This window comes from Muntiacus reevesi, chromosome 18 (assembly GCF_963930625.1).
Source record: "Muntiacus reevesi chromosome 18, mMunRee1.1, whole genome shotgun sequence".
NCBI classification, from domain to species: Eukaryota; Metazoa; Chordata; class Mammalia; order Artiodactyla; family Cervidae; genus Muntiacus; species Muntiacus reevesi.
Window position 1 is genome coordinate 13,610,903 of NC_089266.1, and position 21,640 is coordinate 13,632,542.

General features: G+C 39.8%; 1 protein-coding gene across 13 annotated transcripts in view; it reads left to right on the forward strand.

Moving 5' to 3' along the window:
- BPTF (bromodomain PHD finger transcription factor) overlaps positions 1-21,640 on the forward strand; it is a 131,329-nt gene that overhangs the window by 40,061 nt on the left and 69,628 nt on the right. For 10 of the 13 annotated variants that reach the window (XM_065910563.1, XM_065910569.1, XM_065910574.1 and 7 more), the window contains exons 3-5: positions 14,581-14,804; positions 20,471-20,680; positions 21,237-21,425. In XM_065910563.1, coding sequence (XP_065766635.1) covers positions 14,581-14,804; positions 20,471-20,680; positions 21,237-21,425 — 623 coding nt within the window. The remainder of the gene's footprint in view (positions 1-14,580; positions 14,805-20,470; positions 20,681-21,236; positions 21,426-21,640) is intronic. The other 3 variants (XM_065910570.1, XM_065910572.1, XM_065910575.1) reach the window with 1 other exon arrangement.

Consider the following 21,640-nt stretch of genomic DNA (forward strand, 5'->3'; position numbering starts at 1 on the left):
CAAGTTTTTACAATTGTAAGGACAGAAGGGTATATGAGAAAAAGCAAAATACACACCATTGTATTCAATACCTAGGATGCAAAAATTAATTACTTAAAATTAATTGAAAGCATTAATTACTAGGTGGAAAGCCACATGCCAATGTGGGTGCTTCCCCCATTAGGTTCCCTGCACCGCCCCCAACCCCTGCTCCCACCCCCCAGGATAGTCTCCTTCCTAGCTTTGGTGTTAGGATTTTCTTGCTTCTCTTTTTAGTTCTGCTCTGTCTGTATATGAAAAGGAGCAGCAAGAACAAACGAGCTGTCTCAGGAAGGATCGGTACTGTCGTACTGATTGCAGTCTCCCAGAAGATAAACCCAGCGAACACATGGTCCTAGTCTTGGCTTGTGCTTTCCCAAAGGTTTTCAAGAGGTTTCTTCCAGGCAGGGCAGTGGGAAGAGTGGGAGAAAGTCTGGGAAAGCAGAGGGTTAGCCTTAGTGAGGGTGATGGGCAGGGTTGTAGTGCGGCCTTGGTTTTGGACAGCCTGTAGAAGTGTGGGCAGAGAGAGCAGGCTGCTTTGTAGCTTCAGCTTCTAAGGTTTCAGAGCCTTCTTCAAGCTCTCAGAACGAGGTCAAAGCAGAAAATTTGTCAGATGAAATGAAAGAGCAGGCGTGGAGAGGAGAGAAGGAACTTCATCAGCCCACGGCTAGACCAGGCCAGGTAGAGAGGAGGAGCTTAGCCAGGCCCACCCTTAGTTTTTAAAAATGGCACAGAATAAACAGCGAATTTCAGAATTTTGTACAGTTGTCGTTTTGCAGTGTTGCTGTTGAGAAATCTGAATCCATTCACTGCTTCTTTGTCTAGAACCAGCTTGGACTTAGCTGGAAGCCTATAGAACCTTCTCTTGCCTTGGTGGTTCCTGCAGTTTTAGAGTGATACGGCCTCGTGGGGGTCTGTTTCTGTCCATTGTGTGAATGGTGGGCACTTTGAGTCTGACAGTTGAGTCAGTTCTGAGAACTTCCCTTGAGGACTTCCTCCTCTCCTGTTCCCTGTTTCATTTTTCTTGAACTATTATTTTATTGAATGTTGGACTTCCTGTTTTGGTCTTCTGATTTTATCTTTTCTCTCCAGTTTTCCTCTTTGTCTTTGTCTTCTTTGGAGTGTGGGGGTGTGTTGCTCTGTGTGCATCTCTGTTGCTCAGTTTTTCTGGAAGATTTCTTTATCTTGGTCTTCAAGCCCTACTATTTATTTTTCCTTTCCTATCATATTTCTATTTTTTAAGAGCTCTTTTCTTCTTAAAATCATCCTCATTTTTTAAAAATAACATAAGATCCTGGTCTTTTATTATTTTCTGGGAATAAGTTTCTCTTTTGAAGATTATTTTTGGTAGTTTTGATAGTTTTTCATTTATTTTTTCCCTCTCTGCAGGGTCTCTGTTCCTTCTAGTCTGCTTCTTCCTGCTGTTTGTTTGTCTCTTCCATCCTTAGATGTCTATTAATCCTTAGTTTTCTCCTCTTGATTGATTAACCTTGTGGGATTATACAGCTGATTGAAAGTTCTGAGCAAGTGGGTAGGCTGTGTCAATTTTGAGCTTAACTTTTAGGTGATTTTTCTTAATCTTTGTTCTTGGTGATCCCCAAGTGGTGGCACTCACTATCTTTAGCTCTTCCTCTTGAACTTGTCAGGTGGTCCAGAGAGGCCTTTTCTCGTGTCCGGCGTGGAGCCTGAGGGTCTGGCTGGCTGGGTGGAGAACGTGGGCTGCATTTACCGTGCACACCACATTTACTTTGTGCTTTGTTTTTTGTTCAGTGGCTCAGTTGTGGCTGATTCTTTGCAACCCCATGGACTGCAGCACGCCAGGCTTCCCTGTCCTTCACTATCTGCCGGAGTTTGCTCAGACTCACGTCCATTGAGTTGATGATGCCATCCAACCATCATCCTCCGTTGCTCCCTTCTCCTCCTGCCCTCAATCATTCCCAGCATCAGGGTATTTTCCAGTGAGTTGGCTTTTTGCAGCAGGTGGCCAAAGTATTGGAGCTTTAGCATCCGTCCTTCCAATGAATATTCAGGGCTGATCTCCTTTAGGATTGACTGGTTTGGTCTCCTTGTAGTCCAAGGGGCTCTCAAGAGGCTTCTCCATACTGTGTGCATAGCCACTCAGTTCCTTGGTTTTCTGTACAGTGCCTTTGTTCCTGGTGTCCCCTGGTCCAGAGAATCTCACTTTTACCTCCTGTGGTAACTAAACCTTTAGTGGCTTAAAGTGGGTCAGTACGTGGTCTCTAGATCTGCTCCTGACGCAGCTGCCAAGCCCTTCGCTGCTGTCGATGCTCCTTCCGCATTTCCATGCCTTCTGAGTATTGTGATCGCTGGTTCTCAGCTCCACCCTTTATATTTCAGATTGCAGTTTCTTGGCTCTGTTAAAGGCAGTTATCACTTGTCCATTTGCTTTCCTGCTTCCAGTTTTGCTGCTGTTGTTGTCGTTGTTGTCTTTTTTTATTTTCTCTAATTTTTTTTTTAAATTTTTATTGGAATATAGTTGATTAACAATTTTATGTTAGTGTCAGGTATACCACAAAGTGAATCAGTTATACGCATACAGATAGCTACTCTTTTAAAAATTCTTTTCCCGTATATGCTATTCCGGAGTATTGAGTAGAGTTCCCTGTGCCATCCTGTAGGTCCTTATTAGTTATCTGCTGTCTATATAGCAGTGTATATATGTCAATCCCAGTCTCCCAGTTTATCCCTCCCCACACTTACCCACTGGTAACCATACATTTGTTTTCCTCATCTGTAATGCTGTTTCTGTTTCATAGACAAGTTCATTTGTACCCTTTATGTAGATTCCATATGTCAGCAACATCATATGGTATTTGTTGTTCTCTCTCTGACTTACTTCACTTAGTTTAAGAGTCTCTAGTTCCATCCATGTTGCTGCACAATGACATATTTCATTCTTCTTAGAAAAATATTTATTTATTTCGTTGTGGCAGGTCTTAGTTGCAGCAGTTGGGGTCTTCATCACATCATGTGGGATCTTTCGTTGGGGCCCGTATGCTCAGTAGCTCTGAGGCATGTGGAATTTTAGTTCCTTGACCAGGGACTGAACCCACGTCCTCTTTATTGCAAGAGAGATTCTTAACCACTGGACCACCAGGGAAGTCCTTACTTCATTTTTTTAATGGCTGAGTGATATTCCATTGTACGTGCACCGCGTCTTCTTTGTCCAGCCTCCTGTGAATGGGCGTCTCAGTTACTTTTGTCCTGGCAGTTGTAAATAGTGCTGCGGAGAACATGAGGGTGCATGTATCTTTTTGAATTATGATTATCTAGTTTCTTTATTCTTGTATGCTTAGATCTTTTTTAAAAAATGCAAACATACTTTATAATTTTATTTATTTATTTGGCTGTGCTGGGTCTTCGTTGGTGCACGGGCTTTTCTCTAGTTGCAGCGAGCATGGGTTACTCTCTAGTTGCCGTGTGCGGGGTTCTCATTGTGGTGGCTTCTCTTGCTGCGGAGCATGGGCTTATGGGTACATGGGCTTCAGTAGTTGCTGTTCCCAGGCTCTAGATCACAGGCTCAATCATTGTGGCCCATGCATTTAGTTACTTTGAGGCATGTAAGATTGTCCCGGACCAGGGATCGAACCTGTGTCTCTTACACTAGCAAGCCAATTCTTTACCACTGAGCCACCAGGGAAGTAAGTACCGTAAGTTTACATCTTTAAAAATATTTCTTCAGCAGTTTTAAGAGGGTTTCCAGGGGCTTCCCTGGTGGCTCAGATGGTAAGAATCTGCCTGCAGTGCAGGAGACCTGGGTTCAATCCCTGGTTTGGGAAGATCCCCTAGAGCACGGCATGGCAACCCCCTCCAGTGTTCTTGCCTGGAGAATCCCGTGGACTGAGGTGCCTGGTGGACTGTAGTCCATGGGGTCACAAGGAGACATGGCTGAGCAGCTCAGCACAGCACCCAGCATGAGGGTTTCCAGAGCGAGCGTGAATGAGCGTGGGTTCAGTCTGTTCCTTAATCCAGAAACCAGTGTATTATGTTTGTAGATGTTATTTTGTGTTTTTTGGGTTCTATCAGTTATTTTAAATTTTTATATAATTTTCTTTTTTTGCCCCCGTACCACCCACATCTGGTTGTGGCGTTTATTGTTCCATCAGGGAAGCTTGTGTTGGCGAGGTCATCACCAGTGGAGAGGTGACTGTGACCGCATTTTGGTGTGAAGTTTAATGCAGTCTTTCATTCTAAATGAAGGGTCAGTGACACTGCCTTGCAGGGAGCCTGGTGCTTACACCCCCTAGACAGCAAGCAGCGCAGCAGTTAACAGGCCCCTCACTCCGTCCTGTGCCTCCCCATGAGGGCTCAGAGCCCTCAGTTAACAGACCCCACTCACTCTGTCCTGTGCCTCCCCTTGAGGGCTCAGAGCCCCCAGTTAACAGGCCCCCTCACTCCGTCCTGTGCCTCCCCGTGAGGGCTCAGAGCCCCCAGTTAACAGGCCCCTCACTCCGTCCTGTGCCTCCCCGTGAGGGCTCAGAGCCCTCAGGATCGCTGTGAACCAATCAGGAGTGAGTGATACTTACCCTGTGCTGCTCTGCGCCCGTTCTTCTGTTGCCTTCCCTGTCCTGCCCTTGTTTTGTTTTCATCACACCACGTGGCATGTGGGATTTTAGTTTTCTGACCTGGGGCGAACCCTTGCGCCTTACACTAGAAGCTCAGAATCCTAACCACTGGACCAGCAGGGAATTCTGGGCTGTTTATTAATTTATGTATTATAAAATTCTGTTGTTATAGGTGTACAATTCAATAATTTTAGTAAATTAACACTGAAAGCCACACACCCCAGGAAACATGTCCTTCTGAGACAAATCCACGTGGTTGGTCACTTTGCATTTCAGTCATGCTGGATGAAAGTTTTCTCGTATCTGTCTACAGTTAATCTCACGCCCATCCTCAGCCTTAGAAAATCACTCCTCTGCTCTCTGTATAAATTCACCTTTTCTAAACATTTCACATAAAAAGGAATATATACTGATATTTTTCTTCTCAATTCTTCCACTTAGAATAATGTGTGCGTTGTTTTCTAATAAACATTTTACAAATACATTTTTAAAATTAATCCTCACAACAACCCAATAATGTAGGTACTGTTCTTGTCTGCATTTCATAGATGAAAAACTAAAACTAAAGAGAAGTTAAATAAGTTGCTCTTAGACTTGCCCAAGACTCTTTGGCTATTAGGAAGTAGGACCTAAAAAAAAAATTTTTTTTCCAGGACCTATTTTTAAGAATCTTCTCTTTTCTTGTTTCTTTTTTTGTTTTTTTTGGCCACACCATGGGGTTTGCAGTTCCCTGGTCAGGGAACTGACCAGGGATTGGATCCGGGCTGTGGCAGTGAGAATCCTAACCTCTGGACCACCAGGGGCCTCCCAAGAATATTTTCAATAACTAATTTTATACTGTAGTTTCTAAGCCCTCATCTTGATAAGTCTGCAACTTGCATTGTTTTAGTTGTTAAAAACAGTGCTTAAAGAAAAATAGTGTAATGGTTTTGGCTCTGTTGAGACTGGATTTTTCTGAGATCTTATAGATTTGAAACAAAGGCATTTTTAGAAAATGTGACATAAATTAAGTGGTGTTCCAAAAAAGTTGTTTCTTGATAAATCAGCATCTGTATGTAAAGCAACGCTCATTGAATGGTTAAACAAAGTGCAGACCTTCGAAATTACAGGAGTCAGAGGGCTCAAGAAGGGTCCTGTGGGTGGGTTTGTGATACATCAATGAGATGAAGTAATCTGCTTTTCTAAATTGGACAGTAAAATTCTTTCATATATATGTTTGGGTGCGTTGGGTCTTAGTTGCGGCACACAGGCTCTTTATTGTGTGGCATGAGGGTTTCTCCCTAGCTTTGGAGCGTGGACTTAGTTGCCCTGCAGCATGTGGGATCTAGTTCCCTGAAGAGTGATCAAACTCTTGCCCCCTGCATTGGAAGGCAGATTCTTAACTATCTGACCACCAGGGAAGTCCCAGTGTAATATGTAATCACAATAATTGTTATTTAATAATATTTATTAAATATTATTAAATAATTATATAAAAATAATAATTTATATATAATAGTAAATTACCTATTTGGCATTGAAACTATTCACTTACATTTATTTGCTTTAAAAGCTTTACTCATGGTCCCTCAAATTTCCTTTCTTAATGATAATAAAATTTAATGAGTTTTATTAGGATAGTATCTTTTAGATGAATTAGGATAGTATCTTTTTTCATGTGTTGAGACATTTTGACTATTTTCTTTGTAAAGTCCAATATAAAGATTTAAGTATCATTGTTAATGTCATTCTTTGTCAGTAATTTGAGTAAATGCGAAAGATTTTACATCTTTTTCAAAGTTAGATTGAAACAATTTCCGTTTAAGCGCCCCCTTGTGGTAGCTTATATGTGGACTCCTGGTGAAAAGTTTTGAAACAATGTAAATTGCTCAGGTTATATAGAGATTTCCTATATGCTTTCTGGGGAAGTCCAGAAGCTTAAAATGATGACTCAGTGGACCTGTTTTCCAAGGGGTTATGTCTGAAACAAAGTCTGGGGCAGTAGTCACTTTTTTGGGTTTTTTGGCTGAGGCTTGCGGGATCCCAGTTTCCCTACCCGGAATTGAACCCTTGCCCCCTGCATTGGAAGCAGTCTTAACCTCTGGACCACCAAGGAAGTCCCGTACACTTTTTCATTGTAATGCTAGTAGCTTATAGACATTAAGTTTCCTATTACTGCTTTTATGTAATAGTCATTTGAAATGTTAATTAGATAGGTTAGTGAATAAAATAAAAGTTCTTACACATGAGTTTATAGTCTACCTGAAGAATCAAGATATTGAGCAAACAATCCAGTGTGATATATAAGAGGGCCAATCTTTTTTAAATATTGCTTTCATTCTGTCAATCCTTTGCTCTGAAATTGGGGCTTTTAATAAAGTAGGAAGTACCAGATTAGATTAGCACCTTTTCCTCTCACTCTCTGTTCTGGATAAAATTACCTTGAACACAGCATTTTAAAGCTCTGCATTTTTTCACTTTCCAGAACTGATTTATCCTTTTTAACCTGTACAGCTTTCTACCTGTACCTCCCCATTCCAGCCATAAGCTGCCTAGTTACTGGCTGACTCAGTTGCCATCAGACCTAACACGTGTAACCCTTCTGCCCATGTCCAGTTCGGTGTATCCAGCCGCCTCCTGGACAAGTCCACATAGCAGGCGCCTCAGATGCAACATGTCTAAAACTGAATACATCACTTGCCCCCATTACCTACCTTCCATTCAGTATTACCATCTTAGTGATGGGATCACCATACTGCCTGCTGCTCAAGCTAGAAACCTGGAATAGTCTCCTGTCCTGTGTTGTTTTTTATACCTTGTAATTATCTCTTAAATATTGAATCTCTTTGTCTCCATCCTCATTATCAACATCTTCTCAATTTTATTAGTTTAGTCATCTCCAAACCGGTCTGTGTGTAACTCCCCATTCCCCAGTTATGTTTTCTCTTCCATAGTTGGACTGTTTTTAAAAACAGCCTCTCTGGTCAGGTCTCCTTTACCCCCAAGTTGAAAAACTTTTCAATTACATGCTTTCATTTGCCCTTAACAGAAAGTTCATAATGTCTAGTTTTATATATTCTCTAACTTTGTTGTTCGGTCGCTAAGTCATATCTGACTGTTTTGCGACCCCATGGGCTGTTTCCCTCCAGGCTTCTCTGTCCATGGAATTCTCCAGGCAAGAATACTGGAGTGGGTTCCCATTTCCTTCTCTAGCGGATCTTCCTGACCCAGGGATTGAACCTGTGCCTCCTACATTGCAGACAGATTCTTTACCAATGAGCCACCAGGGAAGCCCTATCTCTTGCTTCCCACCACCCAAAACAAAACAAATAAAAAGCACCCAGGCAAACAAAAAACTCATAGCCTTTCAACTAACTTATCTTTCAAGTCAGCCTATATATGCCATTCCCTAGAGCTTCCCCCCCTGAAATTCTGTCCCACTTGCACCCTGAGACAACTTTAAAAAAAAAAACCACACTCTGCTTTAATTATTTGTTTTAAGGTAGATATCATATACTTCATAAGATGAGCAAAATAGTAGCAATCCTACATACTGCACCTACTATATGCTGTCAATGTTTGAAGCACTTTACATTTTTAATTTGTTTAATCCTAACAGCAGCATTTTGATATGTAAATACTATCACTCCATTTTACAGATGGAGAAGTTGAGGTATCACGAGTTTAAATAATTTATCCAGTATGATACTACTAGCAAGTGGCAGAATCAGAATTCAGTCCCAGGCATTCTAACCCAGAATGTGTGCTCTTAACCTGCTTGGGCTGCCTTTGATCTCTGAATCTTGAGCTGCATTAGTTTCCTGTGACTGCTGTAACAAAGTATAGTGAGAAATTCACATTCTAATAGTTCTGGAGGCTAGAAGTCTAAAATCAAGGTGTCTGTGGGGCTGTGTTCCCTCCAGAGTCTCTAGGAAGGAATTCTCTGTTTGCCTTTTCCATCTTCTGGTACCTGAGGTTTTCCTTGGCTTATGGTAGCACAATTCCAGTTTCTGCCAACCTCTGTGTCTTCATGATAGGCCTTTTCTGTCAAGTGGCCCAAGATTCTTCCAGCCTTTTCCCATTACCCAGTTCCTAAACTGCTTCCACGTTTTTAGGTATTTGTTACAGCAGCACGTTCATTTTCCAGTATCCAAATCTGTTTTGGTTCCCTAGGGCTGCCATAACAAATTGACATAAGTTGAGTTGTTTAAAGCAACAGGAATTTATCCTGTCATGATTGTGGGGCTGAGAGTTTGAAATCCGTATCAGCAGGATTGTTTCTTTCACCTCTCTCCTGGCTTCTGGGTGGTTGCTGGCTGTTCTTGGCGTTTCCCAGCTTACAGACCGGCACATCAGTCAGACTTCTGCCTCTGTCTTCACACCACTTACTCCACGTGTCTCTTCGAACCTTTTCCTCCTCTTACAAGGATAGCAGTCATTTGATTTAGGGCTCACCCAAATCCAGAATGATTTCATCTCAAGATCCCTAGATAATTACAGGTGCAAAGACTGTATTTCCAAATAAGGTCACATTCTGTGGTCTCAGGTGGACATGCATTTCTGTGGGGTACTAGTCAACCCACCACACTAGTGTTCCTTTCTCTTAGTTTCTGTGGGTTTGTTTAGAAATGAAACTCAAAATTTAACTGTTAGTCATTAACCTCTTATCTTGCCTAAGTAGAAGCCAAACAGACTTTAAAACATAGGCATAGAATCTGGAAACTTGCGCTTAATTGCATTTTTGGCAAATATTTTCATTCCAGCCTGTCCTCCCCTGCCATCTTGTGAGCTCCTTGAGCTGATCAGTGACTTCACGGAAGCCGGGCCAGTTTAGGGGTGCAGAAGGAGCATTGCAGAGACAGCTTCTGTAGAAAATAGATTCAATTCGGTTCAGTTGAGTTGCTCAGTCGTGTCCAACTCTTTGCGACCCCATGAATCACAGCACGCCAGGCCTCCCTGTCCATCACCAACTCCTGGAGCTTACCCAAACCCATTTCCATCGAGTCAGGGATGCCATCCAGCCATCCCATCCTCTGTCGTCCCCTTCTCCTCCTGCCCCCAATCCCTCCCAGCATCAGGGTCTTTTCTAATGAGTCAACTCTTCACATGAGTTGGCCAAAGTATTGGAGTTTCAGCTTCAACATCAGTCCTTCCAATGAACACCCAGGACTGATCTTCAGAATGGACTGGTTGGATCTCCTTGCAGTCCAAGGGACTCTCAAGAGTCTTCTCCAACACCACAGTTCAAAAGCATCAGTTCTTCGGTGCTCAGCTTTCTTCACCGACCAACTCTCACATCCATATATGACTACTGGAAAAACTATGGCCTTGACTAGACGGACCTTTGTTGGCAAAGTAATGTCTCTGCTTTTAAATATGCTGTCTAGGTTGGTCATGACTTTCCTTCCAAGGAGTAAGCATCTTTTAATTTCATGGCTGCAGTCACCATCTGCAGTGATAATAGATTATAACCCCATAAACAGATACACCTACAAATTGATGTATATTCCTACAGGAAAGCTGTTGTCACCTTTAAATTAGATGAAATAATCTTGGTTATTTAAATTGTGTAAATGTGCCCAAGTTCATCAATATTAAAACAACTTTTCTTTGAAAGCATTTGCCTTTATTGTTCACTCAGTTTTACTACTTCATGCTTTTGATGAATTTATCCTCCTACAGCCTCAAGAAGAAAAAAAAAATAGTGTTGAGTATTATCTTTGATGAGCAGAATAAAAAAGGGCTATTTTTAGCAGGACATTGACAAACTGTACCTTTAGGGGAAGAATATCAGTGTAGTGAAAACTGGAAAACGTGCTGTGTGAGAAATGGTTAAAGTATTTGAGCATGTTTGGCCTGAGAAGAAAAAAGTGGTAAAAGTATAGATGTGAAAGAGTTGAAGGACTGTGTGGAAGAGGTGTTAGATTCATTTCAGAGACTTCTAGCAGGATGGATTGATGGAAATACTAGGTATGTGTATCTTCTCTTAAAAGGGAAAAAACTTTCTAATAGAGCAGTTTCAATCTAGAATGAACTGCCACTGTTATGAAGTTATGAATTCTCTCTCAAGATTAAAATGAAGTGTTCTCTGTTAAGATGGAAATTATGCAAATGCCAGCATGGGCTAATTTAGTCATCTGATGGGACCCTTTCAGGAGTTTGTGAGTTGCTTGATTTAAGTTTGCTCTCTTAGCATCTCATTTTCGTGTTGAAATCTTACACTTGTGAATTGTATTTCTGCCCTCAAAATGTTTTTATGTAGAATATTTTTCTTTTTCCGTTGAAATTTGTAGATATTTCTGTATCGAGAAAAAAGCAAAGAGGTAAGAAAAAAATTTGATGATCTTTATAACAGAGGAAAACTCCTTAAGATAGATATCTTAGAAAACAAAGAATGAGGTTGTCCTGTAACTCTTGTGCGTGGTCAAAGCTCACTGTGTACTTTCTGATTTGATGTGTGTGCATGCTAAGTCACTCATTCGTGTCGGACTCTCTGCAACCCCGTGGACTGCAAGCCGCTGGCCTCCTCTGTCCATGGGATTTCCCAGGCAAAAGGACTGGAGCAGGTAACCGTTTCCTCCTTCCACAGGCTCTTCCTGACCCAGGGGTTGAACCTGCGTCTTCTGAGTCTCCTGCTTTGGCAGGTGAATTCTTACCACGGAGCCACCTGAGCATGGTTTTGTTACAGTATTGCCTTTGGAAAGCTTTTTGTTTATTTGTTTGTGGCTGTGCCCCATGACTCGTGGGCACTTAGCTCCCCAGCCCAGGGATCCGGCCTGGGTCCTCGGCAGTGGGAGCAGAGTCCTAGTGCCTGGGCCAGCAGGGCATTCCCTGTTGATCTTTTGATGAGAGGATTCCGACATCTTTAGCATTTCACATTGCAATAGACCATTGTTTTCACTCGGTCATAAGAAGTCAGTAAAAATACCTATTGTAAGGTAACATCCAGAGCAGCTGAAAAAAATGATTTTCAGAAATTTTTGTGAAAAGCCTCTACCAGAGATACAGATCATATGTTGGTAGATGCCTATTTATTTGAAAAAGCAAAGCTAGATAACAGGGACCCTTTATTAAACCTTTTTTCTTAAAAATTTTTGTTAAGTTTGATACCCTTTTATTTATCCATGATTTAATATATCCTGTCTCTCTTCAAAATTTTTGAATGTCTCATTCCTGGAGTTCTACTACATTTTAATTTATTTACTACCTTACTAGTAACAATATTTTCTATTTATTGGTCATTATGGCTCTGACAATAAAGAATCTGTCTGCACTGCAGGAGACACAAGAGACTTGGGTTTGATTCTTGGGTCGGGGAGATCCCCTGAAGTAGGAAATGACAATCCATTCAAGTGTTCTTTCCTGGAAAATTCCATGGACGGAGGAGCCTGGCAGTCTACAGTCCATGGGGTTGCAAAGAGTCGGACACGACTGAGCCACTAACGCTTTTCACTTGTCAATGATGTTTCCAGGCACTATAACACTTGACTCTAATAAGATGCCTTATTAGAATACCTTTATTTGCTTTATAATATCTCACAGTGACCCTCAAGATAGGTCCTGTTTATCCCCATGTACCAGTGAGGTGAATAAAATGGCTCAGACACTCAGAGAGGTTGTGTCTTGTCCATGTTCACATATCATAAGTGAATGAGCCCATTCAAAGCCGGATCTTTCTTAAAGCCTTCTTCTTTCAGCTCCATGAGTTTGCCTTTGAGCAGGCAGGAAAGTTAGACTTGTTCTTGTCAGCTGCTTCACACATATTCCTGATACACTGTTGTGTTGGTTTCTGCGTGCGTCAGCGAGAATCAGCCACACGTGCACACATGTGCCCTCCCTCCTGACCCCTCCCGTCTCCCTCTCCATCCCTCCTCTCTGGGTTGGCACAGAGCACTGAGTTGAGCTCCCTGTGTGACAGCAGGTTCCCACTTGCTTTCTGTTTTGCACATGGTATTTGTTTTCCATGCTCTTTTCTCAATTCGTCCCACCCTCAATGAACAGATACAGAAATTGTGGCACAAATATACAATGGAATATTGCTCAGCTATAAAAAAGGAACACATTTGAGTCAGTCCTAATGAGGTGGATGAACCTAGAGCCTATTATACAAAGTGAAATAAGTCAGAAAGAGAAAGACAAATATTGTATATTAATGCATGCCTATGGAATCCTGAGTTCTTTTGAATGAGAGAAGAACTACCATCACATGTGTTTCTTAAAGTCTGGCGCTAGACATTAATTTACCTTATGTTTTTAATCAGTGACTATTCGTGTGCAAGTGTCCGCCTCCGTTACAAGTGAATGGCATCTTCAGGGAGACTTAAGCAGGACAGGAAGCTGCTCTGCTCTTTTCCAGTTTGAGCTTTGGTTGTCCACAGGCAAGAAGAGCGATGAGATGTTGTCACTCAATTGAGATGATTTCTTCAAGGACCAGAATTTAACAAAGCATTTCCACCATTTTGGTGGAAATGTTTCTAAACTATAGTATAACATGATTCTGCTCTGTACCTGTTAGGTACTGAACAGAGTTTAAATATTTCTGGTTAAAGTTCTGTGCATGGTATTGTTACAGTGATGATCTTTTTTTTTTTTTCTTCCATTTATTTTTATTAGTTGGAGGCTAATTACTTTACAGTATTGTGGTGTTTTTTGCCATACATTGACATGAATCAGCCATGGATTTACATGTGTTCCCCATCCCGAACCCCCCTCCCACCTCCCTCCCCATCCCATCCCTCTGGGTCGTCCCAGTACACCAGCCCCGAGCATTTGTCTCATGCATCCAACCTGGACTGGCGATATGTTTCACACTTGATGATATAATGGAGCCCATTATACAGAGTGAAGTAAGCCAGAAAGATAAACACCAATACAGTATACTAACACATATATATATATGGAATTTAGAAAGATGGTAACGATAACCCTATATGCAAGACAGAAAAAAAGACACAGATGTACAGAACAGACTTTTGGACTCTATGGGAGAAGGCGAGGGTGGGATGATCTGAGAGTACAGTGATGATCTTAATGTTGATTGAAGTGTCACCAAGACCATCCTCCACTAAGTACTCACACACTCTTGAGTTTTAAGGTCCTATTTCTGAGTGTCATGTTTTCAGAAATCTTTCTTTGTTGCTGTACTAATTCCTCTCCTCCTACTACTACAAGCTACATTTATCTACAATTACTATATTTTATCCTAAGCTATTGTGGGCTAGGTTCAGTTCACTTCAGTTGCTCAGTCGTGTCCTACTCTTTGTGACTCCATGGAGTGCGGCATGCCAGGCCTCCCTGTCCATCACCAACTCCCGGAGTTTACTCAGAGTCATGTCCATTGAGTCGGTGATGCCATCCAGCTGTATCATCCTCTGTCATCCCCTTCTCCTCCTGCCTTCAATCTTTCCCAGCATCAGGGTCTTTTCTAGTGAGTCCATTCTTCGCATGAGGTGGCCAAAGTATTGAAGTTTCAGCTTCAGCATCAGTCCTTCCAATGAATATTCAGGACTGATTTCCTTTAGGATGGACTGGTTGGATCTGCTTGCAGTCCAAGGGACTCTCAAGAGAGTTCTCCAACATCATAGTTCAAAAGCATCAATTCTTTGGTGCTCAGCTTTCTTTGTAGTCCAACTCTCACATCCATACATGACTACTGGAAAAACCATAGCTTTGACTAGATGGACCTTTGTTGGCAAAGGACCTTTGTTGGCAAAGTAATGTCTCTGCTTTTTAATATGCTGTCTATGTTGGGCTAGGAAATCAAAATAATTAGAAGTTCAAGTAAAATGAGTACCGTGAATTTGAATGAAACTGGATCTCTTGTGAATAAGTGTTAATATATTGAACTTTATTTTTATTTACTTATTTTTTATATTGAACTTTAGTGTGCAGTCTTTGTGTTATGTATTTTAACTTTCACTGACTGGATAGATAAAATTGTCAGATAAGTGCCATTATGTCTAACATACAAAGTGTTTTTGTGCTTTTTCTTAAACAGAGAAGAAGATACAGAAAATGAAAATGAAAAGAAAATTTGGTACTACAGCACAAAGGTCCAACTTGCAGAATTAATTGACTGTCTAGACAAAGATTACTGGGAGGCAGAACTCTGCAAAATTCTAGAAGAAATGCGTGAAGAAATCCACCGGCACATGGACATAACTGAAGACCTGACCAATAAAGCTCGGGGCAGTAACAAATCCTTTCTGGCGGCAGCTAATGGTGAGTGGGAAATTCGTCTCATTTTACTTTTTATTAGATTTTACTTTTTGAGATAAACTCTTGGTGTGAAATCAGTACAGAATTTGAAAATGTATTAAACTTTTCAAATATGACTATTTAATTCTTTATAATATTTTCCCAATAGAGCCCTGTTCATCCTAATTTAAATTAGGGACCCTATACATTTTAGTGTTTGGTACCTTGCCTTACTCATTACTGATATTCCCCAAATTATATTTGTTTTTTAATTCATGAATTTTATTAATAAACCTTCTAGGGAGTCCTGTTTTTAATTATGAGAAATGGTGTTCCTTTAAAATTTACTTTTTGCCTTCTTTTTTTTTTTTTTTAACTTTCAATTTTAGAATAATTTTAGAGTTACAGAAAAGTTGCTAAGATAGCACGGAGGGTTTTTCGCATACCCTGCGGCAGGCTTCCCTTATAGCGTCTTAACATCCTGGCTCAGCTGGTAAAGAATCTGCCTGTAATGCAGGAGACCTAGGTTCGATCCCTGGGTTGGGAAGATCCCCTGGAGAAGGGAAAGGCTACCCACTCCAGTATTCTGGCCTGGAGAATTCCATGGACTGTATAGTCCATGGGGTCGCAAAGAGTCAGACACGACTGAGCGACTTTCACATTAGTGTGGTGTGTTTGTCATCACTAATGAACCAGTGTTGATATATTTAATAACTTATATCTATACTTTATTCAGATTTCCCCAGTTCTTTTCTAATGTCCTTTTTCTGTCTCATGATCCCTTCCGGGACACCACACTATATTTAGTCATCCTGTCTCCCTAGGATGTCACAGGTTTTCAGACTTGACATATTATTGATGACCTTGACAGATTTTGAGGATTGCTGGCCAGGGACGTAAAAGAATGCCCTCAACATGGATTTGTCTCGTGTTTTTCTCAGAGTTAGCCTTGTGTTGTGTATTTTGGGGAGGAAGACCACGAGGTGAAGTGCCCTCCTCATCATCTTATCCAGTGTACCTGCCACCAGCATGATTCATCACCGATGATGTTGACTTGGGTCATCTGATTGAGGCAGTGTTTGTCTGGTTTCTCTATTGTAAAATTCCTCCTCCCACCCACACTATGGTTTTGGGGAGAGGGTCTCTGTGCACAGCCCACACTTAGGCCGTGGGGGGGGGTCACAGTCCATATCCTCGAGGGAGCATTGATCCACACACATGATTTGGATTCCTGCACAGATGTCTATTCTTCTTTATCTATTCAGTCATTATATCAGGACGGACTCATGAGTATATATTTTACACTTCGGGTTATATTTTAATTACTACCTTATTTATTTTGTTGCTCAGTTTTTTTCTTCCCTGCTTTGTAACAAACAGTGAATGTATATGACATTTTAAAACAGTAAATAGTACAGGGACTCCCCTGTACGTCTTCAAAACTAGTAGGTTTAGTTAACAAGAGTTATATTTATTCATATCTGGTAGTTGGAAGTATCTTTTTTCATTAGATCTGTCTTTTTTTAATGTGTATTTTTTCCAGCAGATAAGTTTTACTCATCAGAATTCTTTGGGGAGGTTGATAATTGTACTAGTATAATTAAGAGGATTACTTCCCCCTCTTAGTTTCCTTTTATGGATCCCAGCATTGCAATTGACAAATCCCTTTTTACTCTCTTGCAGACTCAGCTTTTAGTATAGTAATAATGAGCCATGCTGTCCCCTAAAAAGCAATGTGGAATGTGTTTTTATCAGGTGTTGAATTAGAAATATTTTCTAGAGTGAACTCGTCTGTGTACAAAATTATATATATAGTAGTATCATCTTAATCATGGGCTTCCCTGGTGGCTCAGTTGGTGAAGAATACTCCTGCAGTGCAGGAGACCCAGGTTCAGTCCCTGGGTGGGGAGGAATCCCCTGGAGAAGGGAGAGGCTACCCACTCAAGTATTCTTGCCTGGAGAAGTCCATGGACAGAGGAACCTGGCAGCTGCAGTCCATGGGGTCGCAAAGAGTCGGACATGACTGAGCGACTAACACTTCATCATCTTAAGTAAAGAACAAAGCCAATATAGGAATGGATAATCAAAATGTTTAGTGGTCTGATTGGGGGGAATGTAAAACTGAAAGTGAATTTGTGGAGGAATTGGTTAATTTCATTTGAATTACCATGTGATGGAATACTATACATTGGAGAATACATAAGGTACCATGCCAAAACAGTACCTGGGTCATTGAGGTACTTAAATTCTCTTCCTCTGAATAATCAACTGTTGCATAATCAGCTTTTATCACTAAAAAACAACTAATTAGCATAGTAGAATTATAGTAGGATATATTTCCATTTTATATTTTTCAAATTTGCTACAGTAAGCATGTTATATTTCATGTAATTCAGCTTGTGATGTACTTTTAAAAATTAGTTAAATCTTTTGTAATAATCAGAAATAGAGCACTTTGAGTGTTAGGGCACAATATATTCTTAGAGATATATGGCCAAAGCTTGTGGACGGCTACCCTGTTAGTACAACTGAAGTTAATTTAAATAAGGTAAAGTGCACCTTGAATTTAATGGTGAGATCTAGACAAGTGACATTTTTCTTCTCTTTTTTTCTCCCCCTTCCCCTTTTTTTTGCTAAGGTACAACCAACCTGGTACTAAAGGTGGAGGGATTCACAAGAATTGAAAATTGATGGGGAAGAGAAGGGGAAACTAACATTTTTGAGTACCTACTGTGGGCCAGGTGTTCATCTAGATGTTATACAAGCCTTTAATCCTCTCAGCAACTTTCTAAGGAATGTATTGGCAATGAATTAAACATTCAGATAGAAGAATTTCCTATTAAAACACCGGTCTGCCACCATTATCTTTATTTGCTCTCTTTGGGAACCAAAATCTTGGCTATGATAGTTTAGGAGCATCCAGTCCAGGTAAATACCCAAAATAATATCTAGTGGTGTTCTTTAATTGGGGGTTTTATGAGATTAAAAAAACAGACTACTGGGCTCCTGAAATAGCCAAGAATAATTTAGAGTATCTTATCAATGATCTCAGAATCCCAGCTTATCCTTATGACTTTTCTTTTTTAACCTCACAAATAGCATAAATCCTTTCACATTTTCAGCTCTCTGGTTGTTATATACATATATGTCCTCTTTAGGAGAGTTTAATTCAGATTTTTGGTGGTTTTTTTGGAGTTTTTTTTTCTGAATATATTTTCCGTTTTTTTTTTCTAATATTTTTTTGAAATTGTCCAATATACAGAAAGTTAAAAGAATTATCCAGTAAATACCCATAAGCCTACCATCTAGATTCTAAAATTTATTATATATTTGTAACTAAATAGTTTGTTTTATCATATACCCTTTGTGTTTTGTAATGTTTTATTCTGCTTGTTTGAAAAGTTTATTTTTGGAATAAATTTTTTTCTGAGAGGAGATGATTTTTAATATTTGGTAGGTTAATTCTATTTAATTTTGAAATATTCCTGCAAAGTATAGACTACTATACATGTTTATAGAAGATGCATATTTATTACCGATCAGATACAACCTAGACCAATTATTTCTTCTGTCACCCCTTTAATGTTTTTTTTTCCCTCCTCACTTTTTTGGACTGTTTCTCTTAAGGCTATGAGTAATGTAGGTCTTGAGCTGAAAATACAGACATATAGACTGATAATTATTTATATACTTGATAGAGTGGATAACAGAAGAGACTATTTAAAATTAGAACCTTTATAGAAAATTAGAGACCTTTGGTCATCCTGTCTGACCACAGGTCCTACCTGTGCTTTCTACCTAATTTAGGTGGTCTAATTTATAGTTGTTTTTTTAAACTCTATCCTCATTATGTGATTGGAAGAAAGTTGGTTGAATGTGTAACAGTTTGATCAGGATGGAGCTATGTTTGAAAGTAAGAAATAATATGGCTCTAAGAAAAGCAGGTAATTGGTGAATAAATTTTCTTTTTCCAAATAAAAAGTTCTTTTTACAGTGATTGAGATACTTCCATTGATAGATTTAGTGTATGTAGCAAGAGTAAATGCAGTTAGGGTAAATAGGAGGAACTGAAAGCAGTGTAGATGTTTATATAGATAGGTAAAAGGATATAAGGAAATGATGTAAAAAAAGGATCCTGGGGTGATGGTAAAGACAGAAAATAAACGTATTAGAATTCCTTCTGTTTGAAATTGTCCTATAGCTGACTTAGATGTTTCTATAATCACTGACTTAGAATTCTTGTAGGATTTAGGAGTAGAGACCGTGAGAGAGAGAGAGAGTAAGGAATTAACTCCAGCCATCTCAAAGATAATCTTTTAAGCAGAGAGGTCAGTGTTTTTCAGTGATGACTTTACAAGCTTTTTCTAATCTTAGGAAACCTACAATTTAGGAAACACTGATGAAAATGAAAGTACAGAACATTTAAAGAAAGGAAGTGTAAACAAGGAAATTCAAAAATCCCAAAAGAGTGGGTGCATGGGTGCATGGCATTGTCATTAAAGATGTTTCTTCTTGTTCACAAACGATACTTCTGAAACTGGTTTACTGTGCATAGTAGGGTTAACCAAATAAATTGATATATTGTAATGAAAGCAACTTCTGTCAGAGAGTGAACTTACAAAAAAAACAACAGAGCCATGCTTGAATGAACCACACATGTACTCCCCACTATACACACACACACATAGATACAGAAATAATAAAGATGTATATATACATGGGTTCCTATACATATATACATTCCCTGGGTCTGTGGGTGGTAAGAGAAGCAGTGACACCCCTCTAGTAAGAAGTACACATAATGCCTAGATCACGACTTCTAAATCTTATTCTCCAGCTAAAAAAAAAGAGTCAAGATTCCTTGAGAGGTGGTATATTCTAGGGTTGGGGCAGAGAAAATCCAAGGTGAGTCTGGAGCGTCTTGTAGTGTTGGAAAGTAAGGAAGGAGGGAGGGGAAATGTGTTGAAAGGATACAGGACTCCCCTGGAAAAGCTTCCATTGGCCAAAAGCTGAACCAGTTTGAGCAACAAAGTAAAAAATGATAGTATTGTATCTTGATGTAAAGAATATCAGTATCAAAAAAAAAAAAAAAATCAGTATCCAGGGATCTGTGTTGATACACCTCGTGGTCTGCACCTGTGTCGTGGTCTCACTGCACCCAGGTTGAAAGGAAATTAGAACCATTAGGCTTTAGTGACTTGCAGAAAGCTATGGGACTTCAGATAGAAATGTTTAATGGGCCTTTCCTAGTTTACACTGGAGGACCGAAGGTGAAGTAGCCTGCCCAGGCTCACGCAGTTAAGTCAGACCTGTACTAGGTCATGGGTCTCTAGGCTTTTGTCACTGTTTTCACACTGCCCAGACTGTGGGTCTGTGTCAGCTTACAGTTTTTCTTATATGGCAGAGGATATTACAGTAATCTATAGCAGTCTCAATTTTAAAAGACTAATTTTTTTTTTTTAAAGAAATTAGAGCCTAGAGCATGTATTTTCTAGATGTGAAGATAACCAAGTTGGTCAAGTTCTCTTAAGCATCAAAATGTTACTGGTAATCTTAATCCTTATTTCAGAGTTCTTAATGCGTTTAACAAATTTATGTTTTAATAGCTTGTATTGAAACTTTTAAGTGACACTGGTAGTACCTTTTACTTGGTAATATGGAAACACAATTTTTTATTTGTTTTATTATAGAAGAAATTTTGGAATCCATAAGAGCCAAAAAGGGAGACATTGATATTGTTAAAAGCCCAGAAGAAATAGACAAGGAAAAGAATGAGACTGAAAATAGTAACTCCAAAGATGCTGAGAAAAGCAGAGAGGAGTTTGAAGACCAGCTTGTTGAAAAAGACAGTGATGACAAACCACCAGATGACGTCGATCCTGAGCAAGGAAAATCTGAGGGTAAAAACATTACTTGGTTAAAAAGAAATATTTCATCAGTATTATTTAGGACATGTTCAATTTTACTTGCAAAATGAAAATGAGGTTGTTTTGTTTTATTACAAACAACTATTTAATTTTACATTTCTAAAGAGATTAGTATATTCTTCCTCCTTATAACATGTATAATCATTGTAATGAGTTTTAAATATTGGTGGATTTACTATGATTTTATATCTGTATCTCTATACTTCTTAATAAGGTACCATTTCCCTATGAGATTTGTTGGTGAAAAATCACTATTTTTCTATCAGAATATACACTTTTGGGTGTGATAAAATATGTTCATTTTTATGTTGACTACTTAAACATTCTTAATAATGCCAAATATTCTTAAATACCCTTTGGATTACCTGCTGCAAAAATATCCCAGAATCTAATTGCTTCAAAATGGCCATCGAATAGAAGCCAGGTTTTTTGGTGCTCCTTCATTTTCAGTAGATGACTGAATGTGGCCATTTGTCCTAGAGCAATTTTAAAGGGTATCGTTAAAGTTTTGTTGTGCATTTTACTGTAGAGCCAACAGAAGTTGGGGATAAAGGTAACTCTGTGTCAGCAAATCTTGGCGACAACACAACAAATGCTTCTTCCGAAGAGACTGTTCTCTCTGAAGGGAGGAGTCCCATGGGGTGTGTCTCAGAAACCCACGATAGCAGCAACATGGCAGAGAAGAAGGTGGCATCTGAGCTCCCCCAGGACGTGCCAGGTACAGAGGGCAGTGTATCAATGCCTCTGTAATGGGGGGAAGTCCTTCCCTTGAGTAGTGAAAGCTGAGTGTCACCTAAAACCTTAAAGTGTGTCTTCATTCATGCTGCTTGCTTGCATCAGTGCCATCCCCGACTGCTAAATTGTCGCCTAACATTTGGAGTTTGACAAATGTTCCTGCATTTAGTGCTTGAAACTCATCATAATCTTCATGCT